At 44.2% G+C, this 23721-nt stretch overlaps 3 protein-coding genes across 4 annotated transcripts; 2 read left to right on the forward strand and 1 right to left on the reverse strand.

The window, feature by feature from the left end:
- Window positions 1-254: 254 nt before the first annotated feature.
- Window positions 255-2157, reverse strand: nupr1b (nuclear protein 1b). The gene is made up of 3 exons (XM_031737722.2): window positions 1978-2157; window positions 1764-1899; window positions 255-505 (listed from the first exon to the last, which is right to left on the reverse strand). The coding sequence occupies exons 1-2, from the start codon at window positions 2072-2074 to the stop codon at window positions 1772-1774; spliced, it is 225 nt and encodes a 74-aa protein (XP_031593582.1). The 5' UTR covers window positions 2075-2157; the 3' UTR covers window positions 255-505; window positions 1764-1771.
- Window positions 2158-10154: 7997 nt separating this feature from the next.
- On the forward strand, window positions 10155-14130 carry sgf29 (SAGA complex associated factor 29). Of its 2 annotated transcripts, none has more exons than XM_031737718.2 (10): window positions 10155-10269; window positions 10702-10775; window positions 10858-10933; window positions 11010-11082; window positions 11502-11566; window positions 11658-11787; window positions 12142-12288; window positions 12374-12409; window positions 12999-13161; window positions 13728-14130. In XM_031737718.2, exons 2-10 carry the CDS (start codon window positions 10710-10712, stop codon window positions 13842-13844), a joined length of 873 nt encoding a protein of 290 aa, XP_031593578.1. In that variant the 5' UTR covers window positions 10155-10269; window positions 10702-10709; the 3' UTR covers window positions 13845-14130. The 2 variants fall into 2 exon arrangements, with proteins under 2 accessions (XP_031593578.1, XP_039467597.1); XM_039611663.1 differs by having other exon boundaries at window positions 12999-13218; window positions 13728-13862.
- A 3130-nt stretch (window positions 14131-17260) lies between these two features.
- Window positions 17261-22998, forward strand: LOC116318642 (nuclear factor of activated T cells 2 interacting protein). The gene is made up of 9 exons (XM_031737725.2): window positions 17261-17410; window positions 18891-18989; window positions 20422-20482; window positions 20562-20679; window positions 20760-20840; window positions 20927-21161; window positions 21453-21597; window positions 22274-22395; window positions 22479-22998. The coding sequence occupies exons 1-9, from the start codon at window positions 17399-17401 to the stop codon at window positions 22638-22640; spliced, it is 1035 nt and encodes a 344-aa protein (XP_031593585.1). The 5' UTR covers window positions 17261-17398; the 3' UTR covers window positions 22641-22998.
- Window positions 22999-23721: the final 723 nt, after the last annotated feature.

Raw genomic sequence — 23721 nt, forward strand, 5'->3', positions numbered from 1 at the left:
CAACACAGAAGAGCGACCTCGTCAGGCCAGGACTCTGCAGTTTATTTACACCTACAGGCCAGTGGACACTCTTTCAACGATGAGGATGTACACATCCTGGACAGGGAAGAACGCTGGCACCAATGTCTGGTGTTTAAACACCAATGTCTGAACTTTCCAGGCTCTCTTTCCTGGCACCTCACTACATCCATCTTTTACATACAGGCTGTGTTTTTTCACTGAGGCCTAAAAGGAAGAAAAAATGAACACTCTCATTTCAGTTTAATAAGTCTTTAATCGTAAAAACAAGTTTTAAAAAACATCCTTAAGAATGAGCCATTTGCCGCCACCGCAGTCTCGGTGCGCGGTCGCGGTCCGAGCGGGGACCCAGGGGCACGCCGCCTCAGGTGAGAGCTCTCCAACACCTGCGGGCCCATCGGAGCTCAGACGCTCCTGCCATCTGCACGTGTCGTTCTGTTGCCAAGGACGCCATGGTCGGTTTCCGGGATGAGCCGTCCGAGATTCCCTGAAGTAGAAAAGAAAAATATCAAATAATTAATTAAAAGACATAAACACGAGGAGTTCAAGCATCTATTTACCACCAGCAGCACCATGTGTTAAAAATCTTTTTAAAAAAAGCTTTAAAATCCAAAATTAAACTTTTCCATAATGTTTTCTTCATCTACAGTTTCATTACGTGATCTGTCAGCTACATATACGAGTTTATCCTGTAGGATTAAATCATAATAAAGCTTAAAAATGATGTAAGAACTGTATCATTTCTAATTGACTTGCAGTACCTGCACAGGCCACCAGGAGGGCACGTAAGAAGAAAAGAGATGAGGAGGCAGGAGGAGGAGGAGGAGGAGGACAAGGGAGAACATGAAGAAGACGAACAGGGATGTGGAAAAGAAGGAGGATGGAGAAGGCTTGGGGTGGGGTGGGGCAAAGAAGGAGAGGAAGAGCAGGAGGAGGATTGTAAAAGTGTACAAACTGTTAGCCTCTGCCCTCTGCACCAAACCTCTACTGGAAATCTGCCCATTCAAACTATGAACCTGGTGATGACGTGCAGGAGGCGAGCGGCAAGAGTTAATAAACAGTTTTGTTCTGAGGGAATTCATATTCTACGGGAAATATATGACATATATTATAGCTAAAACAACAGCTAAGCTGTCTTTTCACTCATGACGTCACTACTACTCAACCTTAACAGTAACAAGAACAGCTGGCTTTAAATTCAGCTGTTAATTAACAGTTAATTATTGTTAATAACTGTGGAGCAAGCGCAGTTTAGGAAAATGCTTGATATGGTTCAGTATGCTGTGTTCCAAACATTCGTTTAAAAATCGCCGATTTCAGATTCAGACCGATCCTCGAGCAAAGAAACCGAGAACAAAGATTCAAACTGGACCTCCTACACAGGAAACACGCTGTGTAAAATTCGGCGCAGGACTCGATATAAAAAGCAACTTTGGACTCTTTTCTGAGGGCTGTAAAATCAAAGTGTGGCAGCAAAAACCGCTGCGGGAGAGGCTTAAATTCAAACAATCGTAAAGGAAGTTCTGCACGCGGCGCGTCTGGCGTCACGTTTGCCCTGTTCCAGCGTTCCAAATAGCCACAGACCAGACAGCGTTCAGAAATCTGCCCGTTTTTAAGTGTTTATGGCCTCTGTCAGTGCAAACGGACTCGTGTGAGTCAGACGCCTTTGCTCTGGCTGAAACTGCATTCCTACTTTACTTCGGCGCACAGTCACTGACACACAAACACGGTTTTCCAGGGTTTACCTCAGTATTCACTCCTTGGCTTTCTTCTCGCTGTTCTGGAGCTTCTCCACGATCTTGCGCTCATGTCCTGCGGGGTTGTGTCTGTTGGTGTTGTCGCTGGCCTCCTTCTTTGTCCTGCCCTTCCGAGCCGAACCTTCTGCAACAGAAAAACTAAAGCAGTGAGTTTTCCGGGCCCGGAACACGAACCGGACGGAACCAGGACAGGGTAGCTCACCTGCGTATTTATCCGTCAGGTTATAGTACTCGTACTCGTCGTAGTACTCGTCCTCAAACTTGGTGGGCTTCATGTTTTTCACGTCGACGTGACTCATGTTTGTTTTTCTACAAGTTTGTCAGAGATCTTTGCGTCTGCGCAGTAAGCCTCAGTGTTCGCAGGTTTGTCTGTTTTTCGTCTTTCTGTGCTTGTTTATATATGAGAAGCATGCACCTCCTCCTCCTCCTGACTCCTCCTGCAGGGCTCCTCTTTCCTCTGCACTAATGTTGCATCAGCCACAGAGCTGCAGCCTCTGCATAACAAGATTAAGAACACACTCTTTGTGTTGAATACACAACTTTTTATCTCATATTTCTACATTTTATTTATTCAAAGTCACATTCAGTATTTCTTCTCATAGTTTTAAACCTTTGTTTACATAGTTATTAGCTCTCGTTGGTTTTTACAGCTAATTTAAACTTATTTGACTGTATACTCTTGTTTTGGTACTTTTTATGTACCCACCAACGTATCCTAACTTTCCTTAACCTGTCCTGTTTTTGACCATGAAGCTTGTGTTATCTTCATCACATGCCTGTGACACCTGTGTACGTGGACTCTGGTCCTGTGACTCACTGTGAGACCCGACCTTGGTTCCCGCAGATGATCCCGGGTCTGTTTTCCTTGGTTATCAGCAGCTGCTGTGGTCACATGACCCTGACCTGGTTCATGGTGTTTATCTAACGCTGCTCCACCTGCACTGCAGGCCGTGACAGCAGATCAGAGTCATCCTGCAGAAATGTTTCCATTAATGTGACCGAGGCTCATCTCCAGAAGCTTCACTGTGACTTTTGGAGCCTGGCTTTTCGGTTTGTTTCCTCTCATCACTCTCATCACTCAGACATCCTTTCAGACACGATTGTAACCGTTTCCACTTTTGTTTTTCATATCAGTTTAAATACTTACTTTTTTGGAAAAACATGCAGCGAAAACTGAAGACGCTGCTGAAGGATTCAAAGCAGCATGAAAGGGCCGCTGCAGTTACTGCATATATTAGCTTTGTGTCCTTGTGTTCACATTTAAACTGAGTTATCTAATCTGTGTGGAACAAACTTTGGACTGAGCGTCTCAGAGGAACAAACAGAAGAACGAGCGCTTTGTTGTCTGCTCGTGTTTGAGAGTCAGGACATTTTTACATTTGGGCTGTAAAACACTTCAGCTCAGCACAGGTGTCACTTTCTGAGCAACTGAAGCTGTTTCAGGTGGTTTGTGCTGTAAACAGCAGCAGGAGGAGTCAGGAGGAGTCAGGAGGAGTCGGGAGGAGTCGGGAGGAGGCTTCTCAGACTCCTCGTGAGTGACGTGACTGAGCCGGCTGCAGAGGAGGATGTGAGACTGCAGGAACGTTTTCCTGAGTCATGGCGTGTCGTAAACATGACCTCCTGACACACAGACACACACACAGACACAGACACACACAGACACACACACACACACACACACACAGACACACACAGACACACACACAGACACACACACAGACACACAGACACACACAGACACACACACAGACACACACACAGACACACACACAGACACACACACACACACGCAGACACACACAGACACACAGACACACACAGACACACACACACGCAGACACAAACACAACTTTTAAACCTTGAATTGAATTTTCTGCTTTTTAGATTTAAACTCATCACACGTGTTTGTTTATCATTCATAAGTTTTATATTTTTATATCTTATAAATTTATTTGTATCTTTTCTGACTCAGGAAGTCGAATCTTTCCGATGATGATTTTGTGTTTTTAGCAGCAAACTGTGGACGATCATGTCTTCATGCTGCAGCTCCGACTCAGTGAAACATGATTTTTTGACGTTTGCTCGTCGGTGTAATGTCAGACGTCGAGCTGAAATCTCGTTATTCTGCTGAATCGGGGAAACTTCTGTTTCTGTACTTTCTCTCCTCACGTTTGACTGTTTATCTCACAGTTTGAAATATTTCATGAATAACTGACTTTTTTCATGAAATCAACCTTTTATCATGTTTATGTCGCAGCTCTAAGTCACGGCTGCATGTTTACACGTTTTAAACCGAGTGTGTAATCTGCAGGATCTGAGCTCAGGATGTTTTCTTTGCTGCAGACGTGTGCGCAGTCACATGTGCGAGGCGTGCCGCGCTCCCACAGAACACACAGGTCACAGATATCAGCTGATATCAGCAGGTAAACATTAACTGCGGCTGAAAACTTGCTCAGGTGTTTTCATCTTCATGAATCCTTTTACTGCACGTTACACGCACTAACACAGCTGTAAACATTTCCTTTTAAATCTCCTGAAATTGTTTCATTTATTGATTAAAATCCCTAAAAATCAGTAAGAAAAGCAGGAAATCTTCACCTGAGAGGCCGAGGTCACTGATCGTTGGACATGTTGAGGGTTTAGGGTGCACGTGCGTCCTCTCGTGCACGCGAATCATTTTGGTTTTTCTGAGTTTTAGTATTTTTACAGCTGGCCTCCATCACAGTGCTGCTTCTTTGAACCAGTGTTTCCAGTTTTTATCCGTCTCAAACCAGCACAGCCTTAGCCACCTCTGATTTACTAAAGTCAGGGCCCAAAGTTTGTACTGACGGGTTAAATATGAAAAATGTACAGTGCAAAAGACGAACAGTGATGATTACTTAACGCGTCATAATAGAATTCCATGTATGTAAAATAAAGCATGCAGAATCATTTTAACATGAAATGATTGAACAGTTTTAATTCAGACAGAGATTTTTCAAACACTTTGAATGTTTTAGTTCTTCTGATTTTTGGATGTTTGGAAGTGAAACACAAACTGAAACAAACTCAGCGACGTCTAAAAGACTCTCATACAGTTCATATGAACATAAGCAGCGTCCTGAAGAAAGTAATCCCATTACTTTACTGTTTACTTATTTTCAAAAGTAATTAGTTACTTAATTACTTTTAAAAACATGATACACAACCTGAATTCGTAATAAAGCAACAGACGTTTGGGAAAGAATGTCTCGGACTCCCAGACCATCAGCACCGGCTCCCCTCAGGGCTGTGTTCTTTCTCCTCTGCTCTTCTCCCTGTACACCAACTGCTGCACCTCCACCCACCAGTCTGTCAAGCTAATCAAGTTTGCAGATGACACCACCGTTATTGGACTCATCTCGGACGGGGACGAGTCTGCCTACAGGAGGGAGGTTGAACGTCTGGTGTCCTGGTGCAGCCACAACAACCTGGTGCTGAATGCCCAGAAGACAGTGGAGATTATTGTGGACTTCAGGAAGCACACAGCCCCACTCCCCCCCATCATCCTGACTGACACCCTCATCACCTCTGTGGACTCATTCCGCTTCCTGGGTACCACCATCACCCAGGACCTGAAGTGGGAGCCCACCATCACCTCCGTCATAAAGAAAGCCCAGCAGAGGATGTACTTCCTGAGGCAGCTGAAGAAATTCAACCTGCCAACATGGACGATGATGCAATTCTACACCGCAATCATCGAGTCCATCCTCACCTCCTCCATCACCGTGTGGTACGCTGGAGCCACTATCAGGGACAAACAGAGACTGCAGCATGTTGTGCGCTCTGCTGAGAAGGTGATTGGCTGCAGACTCCCATCTCTGCAGGACCTGTACACCTCCAGGACACTGGGGCGTGCAGCTCGGATCACAGCTGACCCTTCTCACCCTGGACACAGTCTGTTTGACCTGCTCCCCTCAGGCAGGAGGCTCCGGTCCATTTGCACCAGAACCTCTCGCCACAAGAACAGTTTCTTCCCCTCTGCTGTTGGACTAATGAACAATAACCATATGACTGTTCCCACCACAATCACATGACCCTACACTGTGTTCACTGCATCATTCCATGTTTGCACTGATCACCACCTGCACTCATGTACATATCTATCCTCTTAGCACTTTTAATTCTTATTTTTATGTCTATTTAAGAGTTGTATAACATTATGTTTTGCACTAAGTACCGCAGCAATTTCCTAATGTTGTAAACCTGCTCAACATTTGGCAATAAAACCCTTTCTGATTCTGATTCTGATTCTGATTCTGATTCTGATTCAGCCCAAATTTATTTTTTCTGCATAATCCATCATATAAAATGTAACCAAATGAAAAAGTCTCTTTTTATAAATTGTTTTATTTGTTTTAATCTTTATGCACAATGAATTAAGCATAAATTAAATTATATCCATCAGTCTTTGACTTTAACATTTAAACCTATTTCCTGCATATCCCAGCATATAAAAATAATAAATATTGTTTTGTGTTTACACTCTTTCAAATAGATGAAAGTAAAACACAGCAGAAAATTAATAAAATCAAAGATTCAGCAGCTCTGAGTCCTGTCGCTCTTAAATCTATTGTCACCTGTTTAGCAGGAGTGGGGCGGGTGGAGGTTTGCCCTCAGCGGTCATGTCAGTGGGAGGATCCGGGGGTTCCTCTGTGAGTGTCACATTCCCGTGGCGGCGTGCTCGCTGCTCACTCAGAGTTGAAGTTTCATTTTTCTCTGTAGAAAGAAGTTTTCTTCCCACGCAGAGTGAACAGCAGACGCTGATGTTTTTGTCAGTTTTTACAGAATCAAACTCAAAGTAATGTGATTACTTCCACGCTTTAAACGCTGCATGGTCGTACTCTCTCCATCACTCCATGTTATCCACGGTTGATCTGCACACATCTGTTGCTGCCACAGACATCGCACACACTCGCACATCATTGTCATGAGACACTCTCACAAACAAAATCACGATTTAATAACGCGAAAGTAATGGTAATCTAATTACTTTTTGCAATCTTAATCCCTTACTTTACTCGTTACTTGAAAAAGTAATCAGATTACACGTTACTGCCCACCACTGGTGCAAAAGAACTCAGTCTCTTAAGTCTCTTACCTTCAGTTGAACATATCTAAAACAAAGATATGGTTTCTGACTTTAGGCCACAGAGATGGAGCGAGTGCAATCACAGAAATATCCTGAGACCATAATCAGTGAAAAAGAAGCACAGAGGGTCACCGGCACCCTCACTGCCAAAGGGAACTTGCTCATTTCCACACTGACCGAGGAATTCTAATTTATTTTTATCTCTTTGTTTGGTGGCATGGTTCAGTCAGACCTCTGCCACAGAGAAAAATGCACTGAGTCACATAGTGAGATGGTCCAGGCGTCTGACAGGTGAGTCACAGGGTAACCCCTCTATGGGGTGAACTGCCATCACTGAACTTAATAAGAACTGTTTTTTGATTTGATTCATCTCGTCTAATTACCAAATATGTGTCTGTCAGGCTTAAACAGGTGTGTGTTGCCAAACACATTTTTCAGTAAAGCAAATTTACCTACAGGTGTAAATAAAGTAACCTCGAACCTTCTCCACAAAAGTGAAGAAAAAACATTTTTATGCAACTTTCATGCCAGATTGAACAAATATGACAGGTTGTACCACAGAAACAGAAATCTTGTCTTTTCCAAAGAAAAACAACAACTGGAGTTTCCAGAAGAACGTCCAATTATAAATGAGCAGACGTGCTCTACATACCTGCCAGTGTTTGACCTTCTGTCCTTTCATAATTCAGGTTAAATTAAACAAAGAAACAAAACATGAAGACATTTAACAAAGTCTCAGTTATCACTGTAAATATAAATACATCATGTGTTTGATGTATGAAGCTAAAATTTCACAGTGCTCATTATAACTGCTCAAACTTTGGACCGTAACATTTTTGTTCAAACTGAAGACGGTCAAGAAGAAATGGAGCGACCCCGAATATTTTCACCTCGGTGCTTCCTGTCTCTTCCTCTTTTGTCACTTCCCACATGTGTAGTTATTGCTGCTCACTTCCTGTTTTATTTTGGTAGTCTCTCCTGGCCTTGATTCTTATATCACCTGTGTCTCCCTGTGTGCAGGATTCAGCCGTTTCATAGTCCTGACTGGAAACTTGTTTTACAGACAGTCGAGAAATGATCCACAAAGAGCAGAAAGAACTCCACATCCAAAATACACCAAATATACAAAATCATGAGACGTAATCCTGCAGTAAAAAATCACTACAGTGTGTAAAAACCACTAAAGCGGTGCGGGGACGGCTCAGATGGCACATAAAAGGATCTAAAGAGGTTTTTGGTGCTGTTACTCGTGCGGGGGATCCACAGCAGCTCAGGCCTGTCGCTCTGCCTGCTGCTCGTGAACAGTATTTAGTTTGGTTCCAACATTTCCATCGATGACAGAAAATATTCAGACTGATTCAACAAAAGTTAAAAACGTCATTTCTCTTCTTTCAGAAAAAGCACAGGCGTCGTGGCTTCTCCTGACCTCTGCTTCCACATCAGTGTCCAGCTCTAAACCATCATCAGCGACGGCCCAAGGTGTTTCTGTTGTTCCCTCCAGTATCTGAGCGCGTGATGTTGGACTGTAGTCCAGGGTGAGACTCTCTGAAGTCAGAGGACTAATGATGGCCGAGTCCTCTGTGAGTTTAAGGATGTGCCTGTTCGCATGCTTGGACAGTTTGGACTTGTTATTTTACAGCTTAAATAAAGGTTTGCTTGTGGTTTCCATCGGTGCGCACAGCACAGCTCTGCCTGAGGCTGACTCTGCACTTGATATTTGCTGTTCACGGGCGTCACTTTGGTTATCTGTCAGGTGTGTGCTGACCTTCTGACTGCTTCAGGGATCAATAAATAAAACCAATAACAGCTGGATTGCAGGTAGAGAGTCGCTGTGTTTATCTGTGGCGCTTTTCCTTTGAGTGTCTCCTGCACGTCGGCGCTCTGACCTCAGAGTGACGGGTCACCTCGCCACAGACGTTAATGATTAACTATCAGGATGTTTACCTGTAGAGTTGTTTCAGTGTCGGACGACACCAGCAGCACACGCCCGACAACAGGCTCCTCCTCCTCTCACCTGAGAGATAACCACCCATTTCTTCTAACAGAAAAACAACAGTCAGCAGGATTTTATTTTGAAAGGGACGCTATCAGACAGCAGGTTTAGAGAAGACCTGAAATCAGATTTCCTGTTTCAGAAGCGGTGACAGACTCTCTGTCCTCAGCCTGGAACAAGTTTATTCCTCTTTCATGGAGCTGATATCAAAGAACCAATCAGAGGCCTTCATCTGCTCGCACACTGAAATCTTAATGAACTGTATTTATGATCGATCAGTGATCGATGTGTGGACCTCACGTGTTCCTCTGAAACATTCACTGCAAGAATAAGAGTTTGATGAAGCTTCAGACCCAGAAATACCAATCAGCGATCAATCACTGCATCTGTCTATCACTGTAATCAATCGCAGTGATGGAGACAAACCCGAGGAAACTAAAAGCATTGATGCTTTTAATGGAGGCTGCAGAGCGTGAACGTGTGCAGTTATCAAACACATGGATCACACGTCCACCAGAATCTGATCTTTATCTTCAGTTTACGGCTGAATCCTGGACTCCATCTTTATCATGAGACTGGAAACGATGACTTTTCCCCTGTTTGTCGTCCACAATGACTCACATTTCTCAGTCCAGGGGTTAAAATCCAGGCTCTGCTCTTCATTTACTCGTAGCCATGGTGAATCCTGGTATCAAGCTGGTCTGTTTTTTAAAAAAAAATTCAGGTTTTTAACATGAAGGTGATCTGTGGAAGGTTTACCCCTCCTCTCGGGGGTAAACCATAAATCAAAAAAACATAAATCAAAAAACAGGGTCAGGCTAGGAGAGAAGAAACTGGAATTCGTGACATTATCGTTGCAGGTTCACAAAAACACACACACACATTTTCTGTTTTATATTTCTTAAATATTTCTTTCTTGTAAATTTCCATTTTTAAACTCACTCTGTCTCCTTCTTCTTTCCCCAGCGTATATCTTGACAAAGGATCACAAATTTCCTCCAAGGAAACACTAGATTACCACAGAGGCAACTGTAAACAGCACAGGTAATGGGAAAGCGACAAAATGTTTGTACACAAAAAAATAACACTAAAGAGCTGGAAAAATCTTTAAAAAACCACAAAATAACTGCACACAAATAAATTACAGATAAATAATGAATGGCTACAAAGGGGTATAATAAAGTCACATAAGTACAAGAAAAAGAAATACAATTTTTAAAGCAAAATGTTTACGTTTTTAAGCGCCCCGTGTCTGCAGTACCACACTCCGCCCAGCTGGTGGCAGTGTGTTCACCGAAACTGCTGCACACAAATAGCACCAAAGAAGATGAACAGAAGGCCAGTACCTGCGGTTCGTGAGTTGAGCGCAAATAATTGAAGAAAGTGGTTCGGTGAGGAGGTTTGGGGGCTGGTTTTGAGGGAAATATGACGCTTATTCCGATCAATGATCTATCTGAGTTGAATATATATCGCTAATGGTTTTCTTTATTTCGATTTTTAGCGTTACGAAGCATCTCCGAGCCGTTTTTGTCTGTAGCGAACTTTACATCAAACTCCGTTCAGAAATCATTTATTTAAGACATACCGTGTTTTCCAGGCCACATCCAGCACACATAGAGCATGACTTCAGTTATATTGCATACGAGTATTAATTCGGAACTTTATCTCCAGTATGTTATGACCGCGGTGATCGAAATGTTCAGACTATTTGTGGTTTGTGAAGTGTTCACCGTCATTAAAACCGCCTTAAAGTAGAAGTTTTTTAAATGAGGTTTTGTGTGTTGTAACTAAGCGCTGCTGTTTGATGCTCCACATCCTCACAGGTTAAATCATGTCCGCTGACCCCAAGATTGCGGAGCTGCTCACTGAGCTCCACCAGCTCATCAAACAGACACAGGTTAGTATTGATCCGCTTCCTTTGTGATTGATCAGGTCAAGCTTTGATCACATCCTAATTACCTGCACTCGGCCTGCTTCAGGAGGAGAGGTCACGCAGTGAACACAACCTGCTCAACATCCAGAAAACACACGAGAGGATGCAGACTGAGAACAAGAGTGAGTGTCAGCAGCTTTTGAGCACATGTGCTGAATTTGTCTTGTGGTCCTAAACGTGGACGTGTGTCTCCTGCAGCTTCTCCGTACTACCGCACCAAGCTGAGGGGGCTGTACACCACGGCCAAGGCAGACGCTGAGGCGGAGTGCAGGTGAGAGACCACTGAGCATGACCTTTAACCCTTAAAGATCATGGTGATGTCACTTATATGCTATACAGGAGACTTCCAGTCTCAAGCTTGTTACTGTTTTGTTTAAATAAAGGTTATAAAAATGAAAAAATAAAGGGGGACAGATGCATGAACACCATGACTGAAGCACAATAAGCAGTAATTTCCTCTGAGTACAGACTGAGACTCTGTGCTGTTGGAGCCTTTTTAATGACATCATGTGACCAGTAATATGGCTGCTGTGAGGTCACTGCACGAACAGGCGATCCAACAATCTGAGCTCCAGTTTCCGTTCATGTCGGGTTTCTAGCCTGTTCGTTTTCACATTTTTACTAAGAGTGTGAGGATGATCAGAGGGTGAAAATCACCTTTTTCTTCTTCTCTTGTGTCTTTTCTGTCAGCATTCTGCGTCACGCCCTCGATAAGATCGCAGAAATCAAGTCTTTGCTGGAGGAGCGGCGGATCGGTGCGTGTCCGGTATTCCGCCTCTCACATCTGCAGCTGGACTTCCTGTTTCATGTGACACAAAACTCATCTGTCTGTCTGTCTGTCTGCAGCTGCAAAGATGGCGGGCGTTTACAGCGACAGTGACCCTCCCAGGAAGACGATGAGGCGCGGTGTCCTCATGACGCTCCTCCAGCAGTCAGCCATGACACTTCCTCTGTGGATCGGCAAGCCAGGGGAGAGGTAGGTGGTACTGCCCCAACGCTGGTGGCCACGATATTAGGCACAAGTGACGTCCCCACAACGCCATGGAAACACCTGATGGTGTTAAAGAGCAGCTTTGCGTCCCCGCCCAGGCTTCCTGTGAGGTCACGTCTTTATTTCAGGCTTTTTATGCGTTTCTTTCACCATCACGTTAAACGGTGGCATCTTATCTTTAACAACGAGGACATCACGTTTACGCTCCGAGTGTCTCTTCTGTTCCCGCCATGAGCAGCGAGCGGCACCGGCTATTGTTGGTAGCTTGTACCCGATGCTCAGGTGTGCTCCAGCTGACTTTGTGATGTGGCGTCCTCTCTGTGACTCCTCCCTCTCCAGCCCTCCTCCTCTGTGCGGGGCGACCCCTGCGAGCAGCGACTACGTGGCCAAACAGGGAGACAAGGTGGCGGCGAGGGTGAAGAGCGTGGAGGGCGACGAGCAGTGGATCCTGGCTGAGGTGGTCAGCTACAACCATTCCACCAACAAGTAAGAATACGTGACCGTTTGTGGCGACGCCTGCGTGGTGTAATGCGATCGTCAGCCTCTGACGCCTCCTCTGCTCCCCCTGCAGGTACGAAGTGGACGACATCGACGAGGAGGGCAAAGAGTGAGTTCTGCTTCGTTATGTTCTCTGACAGGAACAGCGTGAACGGCTTTCACGTTAAAGCTCGGACTGCAGCGAGTTTGTGAGCGAGGCCGGAGAACGACTCCCAGCTTTAGCGAGAAGCGAGCGTTTATAGGATTTTAAATCTGCTCTGGTTCTTCGTCCCTTCTCGGTGTTTTCCTTCTCCTGCTTTTCTTTATTTGCTCTTCTTAAATTTTTTTTTCCACCTTTTCCTCTTCGGCTTTCTTCTTACAGTCGTTCTCATGCTGCAGATTTTCGTCCCTTCGCCTGTTTTTCGTTGACTTTCACGGTGAAATTTCCTCCATTTTCAGTTTCCATCGTTATTCATATCAGTGTACAGACGTTAAAATCAGAGGCTGGTTTATATGGGACGGTTTAAACCTGATTGCCACGCCTCTGACTCATTAATGAATGCAGTGATTGTGGGCGGGGCTCGTATGTTTCAGACCGCGAAACGTGTTGATCTTGTCACAGAGGAGTAAACTGTGCCGGGCTCTGTGGGAGAATCTCAGCAGCTTGTTCTCTGAAAGTGACAAATCTGCTCCTCCTTCTTCTTCTTCTGTGCGAGCAGGCGGCACACGCTGAGCAGACGGCGGATCATCCCTCTGCCGCAGTGGAAAGCCAACCCGGAGACTGACCCTGAGGCGCTGTTCAGTAAGGACCAGCTGGTGCTGGCCCTTTACCCTCAGACCACCTGCTTCTACCGAGCGCTGATCCACACGCCGCCGCACAGGGTGAGGCTCGCCGCGCCGCCGCTTACGGTTTTATTTTGACAGGCGCGTCTGTGACAGGTCAGCCTCGGCTCAGGGAACGCCGATTAATAAAAGTCTTTTCATGTTTTATCCTCTATGAGTTTATTCTGTGTAACTTTTATTCCAGATTCATTATAGCTTCTGCATAGACTGTAGATAAAAGATGCACGTGGCCACTGTGACGTCATCCTCTGGTTTCGAAACACTTTGAAGTCTCAGCATTCGTGTTTTGGTTCCTGTGATGTTGGTTTTTGGCGTCGGAAGTGACGGCGACTTAGAGCCAAAGCTGGTCAGCAGCTCGCCGCGCTCTGACCCTGGAGGAGGGTGGGGGCCAAAAACCACTGGGTGATGTCACAGACACTGCTTCCATCTTCTCTGTACAGTCTGTGGGGGTTGACTCATTATAGGAGCCTCTAGTGGACATCAGAGGAACTGCAGCTGCTTCAGCCGCAGAGACAGAAACTGTGACTGAGAGCTGTTAATAAAGTGTGTGTGTGTGTGTGTGTGTGTGTGTGTGTGTGTGTGTGTGTGCGTGTGTGTGCGCGCAGCCTCAGGACGATTACTCGGTGTTGTTTGAGGACACGTCGTACCCTGACGGTTACTCGCCACCACTCAACGTGGCCCAGCGCTACGTGGTCGCCTGCAAAGAGAACAAGAAGAAGTGAGCGGCGGCGGGACCAAACATCCACGTTTATAAGAACACGTGTTCCTCAGTGTGATGCTTGTATCCTTGGGACTGATGTTGTTTCCTGTCAGCTCTCATCAGAGTGGGATCTGTATTGATCAGCTGATCAGATGGACAGATGTTGAACAGCAGGAAGCACTCCAGAAGAAAAAACGTTTTTTAAATTTATTTTCAGGAAGAAAAAAAAACTATCATTCATGTTTTATTCAAACTGTTTGTTTTTTAATGTGTTCGTGTTTGTTGTTGTTTAAAAAGACTGTGCACAGGTTTGTGTCCACGTCTCTTCTCTTTGTGTAAAACTGAACATGACTCCAAAGAACAGACAAACAGGAAGTCAGTGACCGAAACACACGACTCTCGTTTGAAACTAAAAGCTGTGACATGTGGAAACATCTAAAACGACTTTTATTCATTTATTTAGTGCAGGAAGAATGAAAAACCTCTCAGATATCTTGATGAACAGTGATCTGCACGAGGAGCAGGGTACAGGTATCGTCTAATCACCGTCCTCGGGTCATGCTTGGACTTCCAGCTGTGTTTACTTGAAGGTTAAAGGAAAACCGGGTGCTTCAGTCAGGTGTGTCAGATTAATGCACGACAATCAATAGAATCAGAATATTTGTCCCTAAGCAAATTTCCCACACGTGGGAAACTTTTTTTCGTCACCACACAAAGTCCAAGTTTAAGAGTAGTAAATGTTCCGAAAAACAGAATAAGATAAAATAGAAAAACGTACTATACAACAAGAATAAAATGTCATAGTAGGAAAAATTGCACTTGGTAATATTGCACATCAGGGAGACAGTGACAATTGTGTGTCTGCACATGTGTGGTCTTCTGCAGAGACCGTGTTGTGGAGTCTGACAGTAGCTGGAAGGAAAGACGTGTGAAATCTCCGTCCCACATCGTGGGTGCAGCAGCTGAAGGAGCTGCTCAGGGTGTAAATGCTGTAACTATTGCAGTGTGTACTGTGCATTAGATGGAGGAGTTGTACAGGGAGATGGCCACAGGCAGGAATGATTTCCTGTGTCATTCAGTGGTGCATTATGGGCAGTGATGGGAATAACGGCGTTACTAACGGTGTTACTTTTTTCAGTAACGAGTAATCTAACTAATTACTATTCCTATCGTTACAACGGCGTTACAGTTACTAACAAGGAAACGCGGTCCGTTACTATTTTTCAACAAACAGACGGTTGACGCTGTGTTCAGCTTACCGCATCTTATATCAGCTGCAGGAAGTAGCTGTAAGTAATCTGGACGCTACAGCTTTAAGCAGCTGCGCGCTCCCGCGGACGATAATCACGAGCACTGTCTAGCACAACACCTGGAGCTCAGGGGGCAAAACAATCGAGTGCTGCTGTTTGACTGAGGAAGAATAAAGTAGTCGTGGTAAGTCAATCACGTGACCACTTAAAGACAAAGCAACAAGGTGCCAGTTTTTAAATTGTGTCGATAGGCCACGTAAAACCAGAGTCATGATAAACAAGATATACGCGGCGTTTTTTCCTCAATAGTTTCGCCACGTTAGCGCGAGCAAGCACTCTCTGCTTATGAGCAAAAAACAAAACAAAACAGGGGAAGTTTTAGGAGTGACGGAGAGAGAGAGAGAGGGAGAGAGAGAAAGAGAGAGGGAGAGAGCGAGTTTTGAGATGTGAGATTTGTGACGTTTAGCGTGTTTGGAGTGTGTAGTTAATGTGTTGTCTTGTGTAGTTAGTGTGTAGTGTTGTGGATAGTTTTGTGTTGTGTGTCAGAACAATGAGGCGACTGCTGTCTCCAGGTAGAAACAGCAGTGATACACCTGCTGCTGTCAGACCTGCAGGGATCAGGCTGTGATGTTCTCCTTTATAGTGGACAGAAATGATTTTTTTGGAGTGGCACAAATAATTTGTGTGGCATCTTATTGAAGAACAGCTGATTGTTCTGTAAATAGTTTGAAATGGTTATTTTAAAAAAGGGTAAAAGGTAAATGGATGCAAATAACTTTGTTTGCAAAACTTTTGCATAGGATTTTAAAAATGACAATTAATATTTGCATTTAAAGTTATGAAATATGATTCATTAAACATGTTTATGGTTGTTACAGTAAAAAATATAACTTTTTCTACTCTGATTTTATGTTTTTTGTCTGATTTTAGATCAATTCTGGTTATACAGTATGACAAAATGAGAACATAACTGTAAGTTCAGGCACGTGAGGTTGTGCTGAAAAGAATGATACCAAACAAGGCAAAGTAAATAGTTTTTAAAGGGAAAATGTGGAGGGAAAATCAAGAGTAGTAAAAAAAAATGGCCAATTATACCCTGGACCCCAGGGGGTTAAACGTTCTTTGTTTTTTTTAATGTAACACAGTAGTTACTTTTCCAAGTAATTAATTACTTTTAGAATATTGTAACTCAGTTATTTAACTCAGTTACTTTTTTGAAGAAGTAACTAGTAACTATAATTGAATTACTTTTTCAAAGTAACTTGCCCAACACTGATTATGGGTAATCTGAGTTTCTCACTGAACGTGCTCCTGTGGCTAGGTGGTGTTATCCAGCATTGTCTTTCTCTTAGACAGCACCAGCCTCTCCAACACCACCCTAAGGTCCAGCTCCGTCCCCACAACATTACAGGCCTTGAGGATCAGTTTATTCAGTCTGTTGGCGTCTGCAACCCTCAACTTGCTGCCCCAGCATGCAGCAGCATAGAGGATAGCACTGACCACAACATAAAAAATCCTGAGAATTGTCTGACAGATGTTAAATGACCTCAGCCGACTCTGGCCCTTCCTGTAAAGTGCAGTGGTGTGTGTGTGTACTCGGAGGTATTTATAGTCCTCCACATGAAGAAAGTTCTTTTAATGTGGTCCTGGTGGCATGAAGAGCCCACGCATGTGCTCCTCTCTTTATTTATTTTAATGAAGCATCTCAAACATCATCACACACAAACTGTCAGTGTGCATTCACACTGATCTCAGGAAAGCAGTGTTTCCATTTCATATTTCTATATCACCGGATATTAATGAGATTTTGTTGTATTTGTGGTTTTTTTGTAGAGTTGACACTTTATGAATTTCTCTTAAATTTACAGCTTGTTTTATAAGTTCGTCCATTTTTAAATGAATTCTCGTAAATTAACCTGTTTGTTTTTTCCACATAAATTCCATGCTCTAAAAAGTACTTTAATTTGATCTTGTTCTTATAAGTTTGGGAATTTTTCTCATAATTCTTCCATTTTCACAATTTTTAAAAAAAAATATATATATTTTTGCTAGGTTTTTTTTTCTTGTAAACTGGACACTTGTTTTTCTCTGCAAAAAGCAGATTTTTCTTTTTAAGTTTTTTCTCCGAAATTCCAAATAACCTTGAAAATACTGAAACTGGTCCCTTAGTTTTTCCTTCAGTGTGTCTGATATCAGTTGTTGTTAGTTTGCATCTACATGTTTTTACGGTTACGGATCCACTAGAGTCCTTGAAGGCAGCTCTGAGTCAGAGTCAGAATATCCCACAGTCCGTGAATGTGGCGGCGCCCCGCGGAAAGAAACAAACATGGCGGAAGCGGTGAGTGTGTGACAGAGAGGTTTTTTATTGATGAAACGTTACTGAAATCATGAATGTTGTGTTTAATTAGAGGGCTAGGGGCCTCCTGATTAGACCTACAGGGAGACGAAGGTGAGCAGCTTAAGCGGGAAGTCAATTTAAATCGACTAACTGTGCGTTAGCGGGACGTTAGCTAACGTTAATCAGAGCGCTTCAAAATAAAAGCCCGGTGTACTTTCGCTTTCTTGTTTCTGCCGATGGCGTTAAAACAACAGAAAAACTGCGCCGAGGATCGCTGAAAGCTTTTCACGAGGTTAAACTACAACCCGGCTCTACTTTTAAATAAATTCAATCACTTTTAAACTTCTTGTTGATGTTTGGTTTGATTTGGGGTCAGTTACGCAAACAACAGACGGTGCACGAGACAGGGGGAAGTACCAGTACAGGCAGGTGGAGAGCAGCGAGAGGGGGAAGAAGCTTTAAACGTGGTTTGAAGACGGAGGAGGCCGAGCTGAAGATGTTGGACAGCAGGGACAGGATCAAAAACGAGTCCATCAGAGGGACAGCTCAGAGTCAGGGAGGCTGAGACGGTCTGAGCATGTGCAGAGGAGGGAGGGTGGAGGATGAAGATGGAGCTGCAGGCAGTGGCTGGAACGACAGAGGAGGATGCTGGGATAGGAGGAGGTGGAGGCACACAAGCCGCTGTGGTGACCTCTCCAGGGAGCAGCTGGAAGATGATGAAGATTCACTTTTAAACTTAGACATTTCTGTGCGAACTTTGACGAACACATGCTTTCACATGCCACTTTATTAGATACATCTGTTATATTTAATTAAAAGCAGAAGAATCATACACTTTTATAAAAACGTGACCTTCAGAGGAACCTGGCGTGATGGTGGTGGAGGTGTTTAAAGCAGGTTTGACTGCTGAGTCTTAGCATGCTGCTCCTCTGCTCCCACTGAGCACTGAAGTTAAACTTTAAATAAAGCTCTTTTTACTGACGGTGTTGTGATGAGTGCAGTGTTTTGGGAATTTGTAGCTTTAGTTAACTGTAGTAACGTTGGTTCAAGTGGTTCTAGCCATCCATCTTCTTCCTCTTATCCGGGGCCGGGTCGCTGGGGCAGCAGCCTAAGCAGAGAAGCCTGGAGCTCCCTCTCCCCAGCCACCTCCTCCAGCTTGTCCGGGGGAACACTGAGGTATTCCCAGGCCGGCCGAGAGATATAACGTGTCTTGGGTCTGCCCCGGGGCCTCCTCCCGGCTGGTTTTGTCCAATGTAGACTTTTCTTTTTCTAATGAGTTTATGTTTTTATCTTAGTTAACAAAAATATTTTGTTCACATCTAGTTTTATTCTTAGTTTAGTTTTAGTTAACTGCAATAACCCCAGTCCTGTGCTGCATTACGTTATAAAAGCGTTCCTAATATTTTGTCCCCTGGTGTCTGTTGAAGGCGTCTTGTGCTGGACGTTTCTCTTACAGAGCAGCTTCTGTCTCTGTTCTCAGGTTCACAGCAGTGACGTTCAACTCCCGAAGCCGCCGCCAAAACGCCGACGTATCCTTGACCCGTCAGCCATTGTCCCCGTGCCCATCTACTCCAACAAGGTAAGAAGCCAATAAGAGCCAGGGAAGCTTTTTTGGATTAAAGTAGAGCCGGACAACATGGACCAAGAATCATACATCACACTGTTTTGTTAATTTTCTCAAGTATCTCTCAGCTTCAGCCGTCAGACTTCAGAGGAGCTGGATTCTGTCAGAAGAAACTCAGTAAAATAGATTGTGTGGGGTGATATGGTACTACAAGGTCATTAAGATAAGATGGGGCCTGATTATTTAAGACCTTGAAAGTAGAGATAGTGTCTGTCTCCTGAATCCAAACTGGAAGCTGGTTCCACAGAAGAGGGGCCTGAAAACTGAAGGCTCTGCCTCCCGTTCTACTTTTAAATACTCTAGGAACAACAAGTAGGCCTGCAGTGTGAGAGCGAAGTGCTCTAATAGGGTGATATGGTACTACAAGGTCATTAAGATAAGATGGGGCCTGATTATTTAAGACCTTGTATGTGAGGAGCAGGATTTTGAATTCTGGATTTAACAGGAAGCCAATGAAGGGAAGCCAAAACAGGAGAAATCTGCTTTCTAGTCCCTGTCAGGACTCTTGCTGAAGCATTTTGGATTAACTGAAGACTTTTCAGGGAGTTTTTAGGACATCCTGATAATAAAGAATTACAGTAGTCCAGCCTGGAAGTAATAAATGCATGAACTAGTTTTTCAGCATCACTCTGAGACAGGATATTTCTAACTTTAGAGATGTTGCGCAAATGGAAGAAAGCAGTCTTACATATTTGTTTAATATGTGCATTGAAGGACATGTCCTGGTCAAAAATGACTCCAAGGTTCCTCACAGTGTTACTGGAGGCCAAGGTAATGCCATCCAGAGTAAGAATCTGCTTAGATACCATATTTCTAAGATTTTCAGGGCCGAGTACAATAACCTCAGTTTGATCTGAATTAAGAAGCAGAAAGTTAGCGGCCATCCAGGTCTTTATGTCTTTAAGACATTCCTGCAGTTTAACTAATTGGTGTGTGTTACCTGGCTTCATGGATAGATAGAGCTGGGTGTCATCAGCATAGCAGTGAAAATTTATGCTATGTCTTCTAATGATGCTGCCTAAGGGAAGCATGTATAATGTAAATAGAATTGGTCCTAGCACTGAACCCTGTGGAACACCATAATTGACCTTAGTGTCTGAAGAGGACTCTCCATTTACATGTACAAATTGGAGTCTGTTAGATAGATGCTTTAATCTATCAGCTGTTCTTGTGATTTTGCTCTGTAAGTCAAATTGAATTGAAAAACATGTAAAAAAAAAAAAAAATTGTATATATTTATAAATGCATTCCTCAGACTTTAAGCTGTGATTCACTGTAGAGCAGTGCTGTCCCCTTCAGTGGGAGGGGCTTAAATATATCTCCATGCAACATCAACCTGTATCATATGATCCAGATTGTCCTGATCCGGTGTGTTTTGTGTCTGCAGGTGAAGAGCAGTCTGCAGCTGAAGCCGACGCCGGCGCTGCTCACCGAAAAGACCGACACAGGTAACAGCTGACGCGGTTTTATCCACGCTCAGAGCAGCGGGTGATTTTCTGGCTTTAACCACTTTCTATCTCTGAGCAGATGATGACGCAGACGACAGTTTGTTGTTGGAGTTTTCATCTCGAAACGAGCCGGCACACCTCGTCACTCTCAGCGACTCCGAAGATGAACACATGCAGAAGAAGGCGGAGCAGCGGCCGTGAGTCAGAACCCGGATCATCCCCGAGCTTAACCCGAGTTTAGTTTGAATTCGTTGCTGTGCCTCTTTCTTTATTTCAGAGATGCCGTGCGCTGTCCGTCCCCTCCTCCTCCAGAGAGTCCCGTACAGAAACAGTCCAGGGCAATGAAACAGAAGCTCAGGTGAGTCCACGTGTCTGCTTCCTGTTTCGTTCTCCAGACACATCCGCTAAAAATCAGAGCTGGCTTTGTTTTTGTTCCCGCCTCAGTGAGATCGACCAGAAGCTCCGGGCAGTGAGCTCCCTCCTCTCTCCAGAGCCTCAGGGCGGCCGGTCGAGGCGGCGCCGAGGTCCTCCCATGTCACATCCTGAGAACGTGCGAGTGGACGACGATGATGACGATGACGTCATCATCATGAGCCCGGAGCCGGAGGGCTCCTCAGTGCGAGAGATCCCGCTTAAGATCCGCTGCAGGACTGAGATCCACAAGATCCCGGTGCTGTCGGTACGTACAGGTAACAGCAGCGCAGGTTAATGAAAGGCCACTGTGCAGCGTTTCAGCAGGTGTGTTAAGCTCCGCCTCCACAGCAGTCAGAGTCACATTGATCCAAAAGTACTGACCCGGGGACCAGAAACCCAACCCAGAGGATTCTGGGCTCACTTTAACTTAATGTATGTTTAGGCATCCTGTCAGTTATTGATTGATTGATTGATTGATTGATTGATTGATTGATTGATTGATTGATTGATTGATTGATTGATTGATTGATTGATTGATTGATTGATTGATTTTTAGTCGACGCCTTTAAGCGATGTGGTGACGCAGCTGTCTGTCATCCTAAACATCCCGCCTCCTCGCCTCCTGCTGCTGAGGGAGGAAGAGGAGCTGCCGACGAGCGCCACCATCAGCGAGCTCGGCCTCGGCATCGCCGACATTATAGGTGAGTCCCAAACACAAAGAGGCCTCGTTTGCAGTTTCTCCTCCGTACGGCGTCACCGTGAATTTTAAACAAACGTTCAACAAGATCTGAGGTCGATTCCAAAGGTTCAACTGGTAGTTATTGTATTTGCTATTCACTGAAACTCTCAACGTGAGGTCCAGAGAGATGCTGGTGAAGGTGAGGGAGGTCGTCATCAGGCTGAAGGACCAAAACAAACCAATCAAACTTTACGAGAGACCAAAGCACCAATCAGACCCGTTCTGAAACAGAGCGAATGCAGCGAGCAGCTCAGCAACCATAAAAGACCAGAAAACATTTAAAGTGCACGATGACAAAAAAACAGCTTCAGAAGTCTAACCATCTCCATGTTTCATCAGTGAGACAATAACAGCTCCCGCTGTCCTGAAGCTTCATAAGCGTAGCTGCTTTTTGGGTTATGATTGGCTTTCTTGGTATGCAGCTCTGTGTTAATAAAGATTAACTGGCTCACTGTATTGAGCAGGGGACTCTTATGTTGAAAGGGTTCTGCCCAGCAGCACCGTTTCCTGTGTGTGTCCAGAGGGTGAACTCAGGGGGCTGATATCAGACAAAGAAGGATTATTTTGAACTGTGATTCATGCAAAGCTGCTCTAATGGAGTCCCAGAGTGCAAAATGTTTTCTTCTTTGTGTGTTCAGAGTGTGTGGTCATGGCGGCAGAGGATAGAAGCCAGTCAGGCAGCAACAGCGACAGCAGCATCATCACTGTGAGGCTGCAGAGCAAAGACAGAGACTCTTCTCAGGAGTTCTCTGTGCACAGAGTTCGTACCTCCTCCTTTTCCTTGTTTCTCACAGCAGGGCGTTAACACCGATGATGTAATGACGCCATCTGTTTGTTCCTCAGGAGGCGCCGCTGAGGTCCATTTTCTTCCAGTACGTGTCCAAGATGTCTAACAAGGATCAGAAGAAAGTGCGCTTCCATTTCGACGGCTCCAAAGTGACGGGCAGCCAGACGCCGGCGCAGCTCGACATGGAGGACGGTGACATTATCGAAGTCTGGGTCTGAGTCGTCCACTTCAGCTCTGCGGTTTAAGTGTCACTGCGATCATTTCAGAGGTCACTTTATTCTCAGGTGCTGACAATGGGACACGGACAAAATGACAGCAAAATCCAAGTGCACGAATCAGGTCTTTAACCTTTCTGTGTCCGCACTGAAGCCGCTTCCTGTTTTTGTTTTTGAGTATTATTTTTATGAAAATCAAATAAAAGCAAAACAAGCTGACCTGACATTATTTCCATGAGTGAGGTCATGATGAAAAACCTCCACCTGTAAAGGGCCAAAACATGGCCACCCTGGAGGCTCAATGTGAATGCGGAAGATTACTGTAAATAAAAGATGGACACAGATGGTCCTGAAAGATGAAGTTTACAGTGTTTGATGAAATGTGCAGAAAATGACCTGTTGGCTTTTTTGGACATGTGATGATGTCGGTGACCGTGTAGGAACAAACGAATCAGGTCACAGACTGGCCTACAGTCACTGGCACCGTGGCAACCACCGGTCACTAAGGAAAAAAAGTGTGTATCCCCCAACTGGTCGGCAAAAACCTCATGATTGCTTCAGTTGCTAGCATGTTGCTGCGGTTCACCCTTTAAAGTAAAAGTTGTGTCAGAAAATGGCCAATTTATGAGAATTTCTTTTCTTTCACAAAAAGAGAACAAAAAGGCAAGTTTAGTATTTAAATCACCATTTTATTCTTAAAAGTGTAATTTTTTTAAAGGGAAGTTTTGACTGCTTTTGCCAACAAAAGAGCTTATTAATATTATTATTATTATTATCATTATTATTATTGAAATTCACTATTTAAGAAATATATTTTTTATATATATATATTTCGATTTTATGATAAATAAAGTTACCAAAAACAAATCCTAATTTAAAACATAGAAGCGGACATAAGCAGCCTCCACCCAGATTTACTGTTAAAAAAATAGAAGAGTGTTTCTATCAGCGGGTGGAGGAGGACCCACTCTGCGTCAATTCACGGTTGGAGATAAATCCACAGAACGTTACTGAAACACCATCAGCTTCTCCACCCACTCACATCACGGCTGATCGCGGGATTGATTCTGTCACGTGACTTTCG

The sequence above is a fragment of the Oreochromis aureus genome, linkage group 4, assembly GCF_013358895.1.
Source record: "Oreochromis aureus strain Israel breed Guangdong linkage group 4, ZZ_aureus, whole genome shotgun sequence".
NCBI classification, from domain to species: domain Eukaryota; kingdom Metazoa; phylum Chordata; class Actinopteri; order Cichliformes; family Cichlidae; genus Oreochromis; species Oreochromis aureus.